We start from the raw sequence: 10,829 nt of genomic DNA on the forward strand, positions 1-10,829 counted from the left end.
CTCTTCTTCTTTTTTTTTTTTTTTTTTTTAATTTCCAACCAGACTCCTGCAGATCTGCCTCTCTTCTTACAGTGCCATCCCAAATGGAGTCAGTGGAAGTCTAGAAGGACAACTGGCCATTTAGATAACATTTGAAAGTTAACCAGTGTAATTCACAGTAACACTAAAAAATACAAATGAACATTTCAATAAAGGCAGAAAAAGCACTTGACATTTAATGCTTTCCTCTTGATGTTCCAACCAAGACAAGGAAGTACATTATCATTATTTCTATTCAATAGTGAAAGTACTGGCCAGAAACAAAAGGCAAAAATAAAAATAAAAGGTATAAAGTTTACAGAATGTAAGGTCTGACCACGAGGTGGATGGCATGACGACCCCCACGAACCGCTGGAGGGCCTTCCAGGATTAGAAAACCTTAAATAGAATAAGATCATGGAAAGAGGAAGAAATGATCAACCCCTGGGGTACCTATTTAACTCAGGAGACATTCTCTATTGTTTCTTATTCTGGCCTCAATTGACAAGGCCATTGGACTTTGTAACTGATCTTGGCCAACCTCATGCTACCACACCCTATGACCCCCTCCCAGCTTGGCCAACCTCTTGACTCCACACCCTAAGACGTCCTTCCAGCTTGGCCAACCTCGTGATCCACACCCTACGACCCCCTCCCAGCTTGCAAAAAACCGCCCTAAACTTACCTTTTCTAACTTTCCAATGCCTCCCCCACAACCTATGAAACCAACTCCTTTTCCACCGCCCTCAGCTGATTCTATTTTCTATTTTAGGCCTCAGCCCGCCTCCACCAAGGTGACTAAATAGCCTGTTGCTCACACAAAGCCTGGGGGTGGGGCGGGGCGGGGCGGGGCGGGCGAGCAGTCTCTTCATTCAGAGCGCGCGTTTTAACGCAGAAGAGTTAAACCATCTTTATTCACGGATTGCTAGATTTTTATCACAAACTCCGGAAGAATATACAGAGTATTACAAATAACAAGGGAACTTACCAAGATGCTTGAATATAAGGTTAGTATGTAAAAATCAATAGTATTTCTATATTCTTACGAGTCGAATATTAAAGAGGGCCATTTAACATTGTATACAAAACACTAAATACTCAAGAATAAATCTAATGAAAGATGTATTATCTCTATGCTGCAATCTATCCAAGCTCAGCTGCATTAAAATATAGATATGTGTGCAATCTACAAAACATTGCCAGGAGAAATTAAAGACCACTTAAATAAATGTTGGGGAAGAATGATATTCATGGATTGAAGGATTTAATGTTAAGATATTAGTTTTCCCCAAACAGATCTATAGATCCATGCAAGCCCAGTAAAAATCCCAGTAGTTTTTGTTTATTTTAAACAAACTAATTCCAAAATTCATCTAGAAATAACAAAGGCACTGGAATAACCCAAAGCAATCTTGGGAGAATAAGTTACAGGACTTCAAGACTTATTATAAAGCTACATTAACACACTTTGGTAGTGGTATAAAGTTAGACAAAGTCCACTCCCACCCGCTTCCCAATCTGCCCTCATCCCTGGAACGTGCGGGCAGCTTTCTCCATCCGATCTGCGTGGATCAAAGGGCGCTGAGGGAGGGCTGACCTACTGAGGAGGAAACAAAGCGGCACTGAGATAACTTCAGGTACCGACCCTCGGTACCTTACGATGGAAAAGGTTTTACTTCTTGGTCTGGGAAGCCCACTAAAGAAAGCCTGGCCTGTGGAGTTGCGGGGAACAGAATAGTACCGGCGCCTGGCTCGTAGCCCCAGCAACCAGATGGCGTTTAGACCAATATTAGGGCGGAACGACTTCCGGCGAGTAACAACCGTTTAGGATTCCCAACCCAGCGATCGCGGGAATCGACGCGCCATCCGGGCCTCTGCTCCCGGAAGAGACCACGCAAACGCGAACGACGTAACGGAGACGAAAGGGCTTGGCTGCCTCTGGCAGCCATGATTAAAAATTAGGGAAAATGGAGCTCGCAGTAGCTTGCGTTATTAACCGATCTACAAACGTCCCTAACCGCCACACGTTCCTGAGGAATGACAGTACGTTACAAAAGTGCTTCTAAGCTACTACTCCTGAAAGCTCTGTGGAAGTGCCCGCCGGCGTGGGTGCGGTGAAAGAGAGGGTGAATGTGTAGATCCCAGGCTTCCGTAACCATGGCTGCGAGGGGCGGGGACTGCGTGTGCTGGTCGTGGGCCCGGGGGCGGGCTGGAAGGAATCGGTCCTCCACTGTCCCAGCCGGCCCCGCGCCCGCAAGTTGCCTCCCGTCCCGCTAAGTAGCACGCTGCGTGGCTGCTCGTTGGCTACTTAGAACGGAAGCTCAGTTGGTGTTTCTCCAGAAGTTTCCCCCTTGGGCGGTGGCGGAGGTGGTAACCGCGATAGTAGCAGCTCTCGCGGCAGCAACAGTGACTACGAGGGATGGCGGCGGCTGCAGCAGGATCTGCAACATCCCGGAGGTGCGTGTTTTTCTTTCCCTTTGCTGTTTATTTTATCCCCCTTTCCTTGGCTAGTGAGCCCTGCTGAAGTCGTTGTTTTCCTGACAGGTTTTTCCAGAGCTTCTCGGATGCTCTAATCGACGAGGACCCCCAGGCGGCGTTAGAGGTGAGAGCGCATTTCTGCTTCCTCCACTCTACTTAGGGGAACTGGGCCGCTTCGGGTCCCGGCTGACCCGCCTTCTCCCAGCACCGCGGGACAGGGACCCGAGCTCCTGTTGATGCTGCGTTTCAGCCCGGGTATTGAGATCTCGGTCTCCTTTCTCTGTCCCACGGTAGCCGCGTTACCCTAGGCTCCTATCTTGCTTTTTCCACTCACAGACTCTTGCATTCCTCCAGCTCCTGAGAAAAATCTTCTCCTCTATTTCTTGGGAGCATGGTTGGCATCTGTAGTTGGGCTGGAAGGATTTTTTGTAATGGCATTTGTGACAAGAAGAGAAGGGGGACTCTGGGCTCGATGAAATTAATTACTTCGTTTGACAGTCATTCTTGCCATTCTTATGTAAAAGTGTCGGCATGAAGTCAGTCTACTGAAACAAAAATCTCTTCTCTTACGTCCCTGAAACTTTCCAGATGTCTTGTCACAGTTCATTATTCCCTCATTTGTGTATTAGTCAAAAAGTTTTTTGGAGTTGCTGTGTGCAAAGGCGCTGATTGCTGTGGATTAAAGTCTCGGTTATATACTTAGCTAACCTAGAAATCACTTTTTGTCGGTGTGCAGTGAAGACAAACCATAAAGCTGTAAAGGAATGTAAAAGAGCAACAATTAAAGGAGCGCCTGAAGATCACAGAATTTAGCCAGGAGGTTTTTCTTTGCGTTAAATCACAGAAAAGAGGAAAGAAACCCTGTTTTGTTATGATCTGACATAAGAAAGTATAACAATTTAAGGCAAGACAGCATCTTTTCTAGCTATGACTTATAAATGTGCCACATGGTACTAGAGCCTCCGTTGAGGTGGTCTTGGAGCGGAGACCTGAAGGAACAAGGGAGTTAACTTGGAAGCTTTGGGGAAAGAGCATTCCAGGCAGGACCAAGAGCCAGTGCAGATCCCGAGGTAAGAATGAATTTGGCCTGTGTATTCGAGGGCCCATTTGATTAAGAGATAAGGTTGGACAGGAAACCAGGAGCTCCAGGTCCTGTAAGGCCTTTTAGGGTCCAGATATGATATGTTTTTTACATCTAAATATATAGACCTTTAGAAACCAGGAATAAGGCTTCTGGGATCAGTTTGGGAATAATGTTACAGGAAGCACTAAGAATTTTTCTCCATAATTTCTTATATTAGCTAGACAGCTATTAACTTTAAGTTTACATTTGTTATTGTCCTCTTAGACCTGCTTCCTTTAGAAATCCAGTTTATGTAAAAGTTGCTTTTAAAGGATATTAACATAATGAATTTTATTGTCATTTTCCATCATGAATCATGTAAATAACCCAGATTTTAAGTCTACAGTTTGATGAGTTTTTACATGTGTGTACACCACCAGATCAAGATACAGAGTATCACCATTCATAATGCACCTTCATACTCCTCAGCCAGTAATTCTTCTTACTGTCCTGCTGACTCCTATTTTGACCTCCATCACCATCAGTTTTGCTTGTTTTTGACTCATAAACAGAATCTTTGTTGAATGTAGATGCTTTGTTGAATGTAGGCTTAGTAGATGCTTTGTTGAATGTTTTTGCTTTCATCATTACGTGAGTATACATTCATATTGTGCGACGTGGTAGTTCTTTTACATTGCTGTGTAATACTCCATTGTATAATTGTATATGTTGTATAGATGGAAACACAGCACAGTTTTTTCCAACAGTGGACATCTGGGTTATTTCTAGTTATTAGCTAGCATAAATAAAGCTTCTGTGAATACTCTTGTATGTGTATTTTGGTGAACACATGCATTTATTTTGGTTGTGAGTACCTGGGAGAAGAATTGCCTAGAACAGTCACGTGGCTAGCATTAGTAACTTCGTTTTAATATGTGGCCCTTGGACCAGCAGCATCAGCATCACCTGGCAATTCATGAGAAGTGCAAATTCTTTTTTTCTGAGTTGAAATCTCACTCTGTCGCCCAGGCAGGAGTGTAGTGATGTGATCTCAGCTCACTGCAACCTCTGCTGCTGCGTAGGATCAAGCGATTCTGCTGCCTCAGCCTTCCAAGTAGCTGGGATTACAGAAATTAGCCTGGCTAATTTTTGTATTTTTAGTAGAGTCGGGGTTTCACCATCTTGGTCAGGCTGGTCTTGAACTCCTGACCTCGTGATTTACCTGCCAAGGCCTCCTTAAGTGCTGAGATTTCAGGTGTGAACCACCACGCCCTGCCTAGAAGTGCAAATTCTTATTGAAAGTCCTTAAGACTCATGTAGTCCAGTACTTCTTACCTTTCCTTTTCAGTGTACAGAAAAAGAGACCTGACTGAGCATGGAGGCCCACGCCTGTAATCCTACCACTTCGGGAGGTCAGGAGCTCAAGACCAGCCTGGGCAACCTAAAGAGACCCCATTTCTTAAGAGAGAAAACAGAATAAATCCAAATGATCTGTCATAGATGTGCATACCAGTTATAGGCAGAAGGGGAGCCTCAGGACACAGGTTTCCTGAATTTTAGTCTAGTGCTATACAACAGTGGTCCTCAAAGGTGTGATCTCCAGATCACTTACAGCATAAACATTGTAAATGCAAATTCTCAGGACCCACTCCAGACCTGGAATCAGAAACCTTGAGTGTGGGGAGGATGATGATGATAAGAACCAGTTGTATTAAGAAATGTTCTTTTTTTTTTTTGAGGCAGAGTCTCATTTTCTGCCAGACTCCAGGCTGGAGTGCAGTGGTGCGATCTCGGCTCACTGCAACCTCTGCCTCTCAGGTTCAAGCAATTCTCCTGCCTCAGCCTCCCGAGTAGCTGGGACTACAGGTGCGCGCCACCACACCCAGCTAATTTTTGTACTTTTTTGTAGAGACGGGGTTTCACCATGTTGGCCAGGATGGTCTTGATCTCTTGACCTCGTGATCTGCTCACCTTGGCCTTCCAAAATGCTGGGATTACAGGCGTAAGCCGCTGCGTCCGGCCAGAAATGTTCTTTTTAACCTGTGAGATGACCTCACAAGATGAACAGGTCAGTGTAAATTATAAAATGATTGGTAATGGTAAGTAGGGCTCAAACTTTAGTGAGTGTGAGTGTATTTCCCTTGGATTTTCCCAAGGGCTACTTTAACAGCCATTTGGGATTCAGGTCAGTTGGTATCATGTTAAAATGTATATATTTTATATAAGATCATCCAATTAGGAATAAAAGAGAAATGTTCTTATAAGCTGTTTCACTTTTTTCATTCATTCTACAAAGAATGGGCATTAGTGGTGAATGCTTCACTGGAAATCAGGAGTCTAAAGATAAAAAGACTACACTGAGTTTTCAATCTAGTGGAAAGACAGAGTAGTCAACAGACCATTAAAATAGAATTAACTCCTGTTACGGGATTGTGTATAAAAGAGCATGGAAGAATAGAAGCTGACTGAGGGTGTTAAAAACTTTATAGAAGAGGTTGGAATTCAGTAAGGAGAGAAAATGTGTGAATTTTGAGATTGGTTTGAGGCCCAGTATACATGGTGGTTAAGAGCCCAGGCTCTCGAGTTAGAAACTCTTAGGTCAAAATTCTGGTTTTATGATAACCATGTAACTTCAGTAAAGTTCCTGTCAACACTCCAGAGCAGATTTCTCATCTATCAAATGGGAATAAATAGGACCTACTTGAAAGGGTTATTGTGAAGATAAGTGAGGGTACTCCATATGCTTAATACAGTGCCTGGTGCATGGCTGTTCTGTTTTGGGAATAATACAAGTTGTTCAGTAATATTAGATCATAAAGTGTGAAGAGGCAAGAGCTAGGAGATAAAGCCTAGATAAGTGGAGAGAGGCCAGACCATCAAAGACATTAAATCTTAGCACAGGGTTTTCGGTTTTATCATATGATCATGGAGATCTGTGAAGAATTTGGAGGAAGGATATGAAATGTTCTGAATTACAAAACCTTTAAAAACAGAGTAGATAATGAATTGGAGGAGGCACAAGGGATAGTGCATAGCAGGAAGATAATGGTGCAGACCATGTCAAAGATGAATATCTGCATGTAGAGCAGTGATTGAGCGCATGGAGGGAAGTTGTTTCATGTATAATGCACTGATCTTGGTGACGATTGGAATATAAGGGATGACTCCTGAGTTTCTGGCTGGGGGAATGCAGTAGGAATTGGTGCCATTCATTTAGGTAGCACTTAGAAGATTGCAGTCAGCATGGGGGAATAGGTTGGAGGAGAGAAAGTAGTTTTAGATTGTCAGTGTTTGTATATGAGTTGCCTTTGGGACATTTCAGGTAAAGCCTAGAAAAAACTATATGCTGATGTTGCTCAGAAGCACTGTCTAGGCTCAAGATAAACTTGAGTCATCAGCATACATCAACACGTATGTGAAGCCCCCAATAGTTAAGGAATCAAAGGATTTTTCTGGAAGGGAAGAAGTCTTAAGTACTGAACCCAAGGAAAACATTAGTTTTTAAGAGGCAACAGAATGGTAAGCCGAAAGGCCTTATTGTTATTGTCAAGGGCTACAGAGAGATCAAGTCAGTAGGAATCAATTGGATTTGATAAGGGGTTATTAGTGACTGAGAAGATTGGCTATAGAGAGGCAAATATTTTCATATTCTGTGGTAAAGGAGATGAGGTCAAAGTAGAGACTGGGGAAAAGGCTGAAAAAAGTCTGCGAGGAGAGAAAGCAATACTTTTCGTTAAGTGCTTACTGGATGCCAGGTACAGATCTAGGCAAGCCCAAAACCCTGCAGTCATCTTCAATTTCTCTTATCCCACTTGTTCACCCATTAACAAGTCTTGTTGGTTCTAGTATATTCCAACTCAGTATATTTCTTTTCACCTCTGTGGCTAAGATTCTTTTCTAGCCTAGACTTAATGTAGTAGTTTCCCAAGAAGTCTCCGTTTCCAGTCCTGATGTGATCATGTATTCGCTATACTGCAGCCAGAATGACATAAAAAAAAAAGGTAAATAGGACCATCTCTTTCTCTTACTAACAGTGAACTTTTCCATGCCCTTCCATCACACCTAAGGTACAAATTCCTTGTAACAGCCTGCAAGCTACATAGTGAGACCCTTGAAGTAGCATCTTAAAGCTTCTTTGCTCTCTTGGTTTGAGCCACACTTTCTGTTGATTGACTGTAACCCCCTGTGAGTTGAGGAGCATCTGTATATGTTACTTTCTGAGAGTCACACTACTAGGTTAAAGCAAAGTCAATGACATATGTGGCAATTGAAATAATTTTACCATTTAAGAAAACTACCACATCCCTAGAATTTGTAGGCAGTTGGCAGAAAATAAAAAGTGTTCCTGCAGTTGTCCTTGATCTCCCTATTTGTATAATCTTTTGCATCATGATTTTTCCAGCTACCACACCTATATGTTGTGACTACACAGGTTGAAAAACTTTCAGTGTCTCTAATGTTAACTCTTGGTAGTTGACATAGCCATCTATTAGATTGTAGGATTTGAACAGAATGTTTAGTTGGGTTTTATTAGAGTTGTGTGCTATTGATAAAGGATGGGAGAGGGCCAGGTAAACTTGATTGTGTATGTATTGATTGTCTTAACCTCCCTCAGTGCTAGATTTAACTTCCAGTCTTTTTTTAATTGAACAGCTTCACGTTTTCTGGGAATCTCAAATTCTATATGGTGTTTGAATCTTCTCCAAATTGGAGAAAATCTGTAATGGCCAATGCATATAACAAACTCTTCAGAATATATGAGGTGATAATAATTACCATTTATTGAGTTCTGCATGCCAGGAACTAAATGGTTTACGGTACAGAGATACGACATTAGATTGTCTACTTTTGGGAGGAAGGGCAGGAGAAGTGGGGGAGATACTGATTGTATGATAAAGAAAAACTCCAAGGTTATATCCCTATTATCTTTCCTCCAAATAGATTCTGACAGAAAGTTATTTGATTAAAAATTATGTTTTAATTAGAATTTGATGGCTTTTTGAAAACTATTACTGACACTCAACGTGTTTATTTTTGTAGGAGCTGACTAAGGCTTTGGAACAGAAACCAGATGATGCACAATATTATTGTCAAAGAGCTTATTGCCACATTCTTCTTGGGAATTACTGTGGTAACTTTTCTTACAAAGTATATTGCCTGCTTTTAATAAGTTACTTATGCACTTTACCCACGACAAATTAATCAAATAAAGATTGTCTTTGAGAATTTTTAAATTGGTCTTTTATAGGAGGTAAAGTAGGTCAAATGTGACAGACATGTTGAGCAACACCCATTTAAATTTTGGATGTCTCTTCCTTCGTTGGGTGGAGAATGTATACAGATTTAATTTGTAGTTAATGGGTATGCTGATAAAAAAAAATAGCAACACATTTACTATTTGACAATATTAAAATGAAATGCTTATTTGTAATTTTTTAATATAAAAAAGAATGTGGCCAGGCATGGTGACTTATGCTTGTAATCCCAACACTTTGGGAAGCCAAAGCAGGAGGATCATTTGAACCCAGGAGTTCAAGACCAGCCTAGGCAACGTAACAAGACCACCTATATTTAAAGAGTAATGTATTTCTGTATTTTATAACTTTAAAAAATTATTCTGATCAAGAATCTGAAGAGGGAAAAACTGAATACTTTGAGTCAAATGACGTAAATGATGTTAATGAGACAAGGAGATAAATTTTGAGACACGGCTGTATTCATTGACTGAAGAGCTTTAGGAAAGAAGCTAAATGTTAAGCCAAAAGGAAGGTACAAAAGTAATATTTATTTGAATTCTATCTTGTATTAGTTTTCCTAATTTAAAACCATTTGGCATTTCTAGCAACTCGAAAACATAGAAATCTAAAACTGATTCATATGTTGTGTGTATTTGCTAGGATCTGTAAATAATTGACTAAAAACCCATGTTTTTCTGCGTAGTTGCTGTTGCTGATGCAAAGAAGTCTCTCGAACTCAATCCAAATAATTCCACTGCTATGTTGAGAAAAGGGTATGCAGTAGCTACTCTAATTGTTGAGCTTGGTATAGATAGTAGGTGTTTAATTTGTTGAATGAGTTCATTGCAAGTTTTATATAAGTAGTAAAATTCTGTATTTATATATGGTATAGCAGAGATACGATTCAGTTTTAAATACAACTTACGGTTTTGTTATTTTGTTAACCATAGTATGTGATAAGAGATCTATACTTAGTAAATTTTAAAATATTGATGATTGAAGTAATTGCAAGGTACAGATGAAACTGATAAGATTTCACATTCCTTTTTTTTAATCATTTGGAATTATACTATATTTGATTGACTGAAGAACATCCTATTCAGCCAAACTGAATAGGCTACATTTAATGCTATGAAAGCTCTGTATCTATACTTTATATCTTGTTTCTGTTGATAAGTATAGCTATTCTTTATATAAGAAACTTCTTTTATCCATTTGTATAATTACATTTTGGAATGAGCAAGTCTGTACAATTTTAAGGACAGATTTCTTCTGAACTGTGTTCTAAAATTGAATTTTACTAGGAATTGTACTAGATGTTAACAGTATATTAGTCTGTTGGTTTATTAGCATATAAAATTTTTTCTTTCAACAGTAGAAAATACTAAGTTTTTTTATTTAGAAAGAAAGCTATTTTCCAACTCTTTTGTGTGTGTCTTAATTTGTTTTAAATATATTCATACAGAATATGTGAATACCATGAAAAAAACTATGCTGCTGCTCTAGAAACTCTTATAGAAGGACAAAAATTAGATAGTAAGTATTGAAATTATGCTCTAATAAACTTACCTGTTTCTATCTTAAATACCAAAGCTGAATTTTGTTAATGTTAATTTCAAGTTCATTGTAGAAGCCCAATACCTATTTTTCTCATCTTAATTACATTTCATATGGATTGCAGATATGAGATCACTTAAAATTGATTAAATTAGCCTTTTGGCATTTAAATTACGATGAACTTTACCATTAGGAGTAAAAAACTGTATATAAACACTTAACATGCTCTCTCTACTTAGTCCGGCTTTGTTTTTTTCTAATGGAGAAGTGAATGTTTAATTTGCTTTCATGGTTAGAAGTCTCTTCATTTTAAGTTACTCGGATTGCTGAGATGTGAAATTTTAACATTAAAGGTTTTTATGGAGAAGTAAAGTGTATGTTTGGGTAAATTATGAGAGAGTACAGAAGAAATACAATTTTGAGAGTATTGTGACTTTTTTTTTTTTTTTTTTTTTTTTTTTTTTTTTTTTTTTTTT

At 39.8% G+C, this 10,829-nt stretch overlaps 1 protein-coding gene across 2 annotated transcripts in view; it reads left to right on the forward strand.

Annotated features, from left to right (window-relative positions):
* Window positions 1–1,948: 1,948 nt before the first annotated feature.
* Window positions 1,949–10,829, forward strand: part of SUGT1 (SGT1 homolog, MIS12 kinetochore complex assembly cochaperone) — a 37,902-nt gene continuing 29,021 nt past the window's right edge. The window contains exons 1-5 of one of the 2 annotated variants that reach the window (XM_017511835.2): window positions 1,949–2,475; window positions 2,563–2,620; window positions 8,600–8,690; window positions 9,500–9,569; window positions 10,262–10,332. In XM_017511835.2, coding sequence (XP_017367324.1) covers window positions 2,438–2,475; window positions 2,563–2,620; window positions 8,600–8,690; window positions 9,500–9,569; window positions 10,262–10,332 — 328 coding nt within the window. In that variant the 5' untranslated portion in view covers window positions 1,949–2,437. Of the gene's footprint in view, window positions 2,476–2,562; window positions 2,621–8,599; window positions 8,691–9,065; window positions 9,329–9,499; window positions 9,570–10,261; window positions 10,333–10,829 lie in introns of those variants that run through there. The other variant, XM_017511836.2, reaches the window with a different exon arrangement.

The sequence above is a fragment of the Cebus imitator genome, unplaced genomic scaffold (genome assembly GCF_001604975.1).
Source record: "Cebus imitator isolate Cc_AM_T3 unplaced genomic scaffold, Cebus_imitator-1.0 Scaffold453, whole genome shotgun sequence".
Taxonomy (NCBI): domain Eukaryota; kingdom Metazoa; phylum Chordata; class Mammalia; order Primates; family Cebidae; genus Cebus; species Cebus imitator.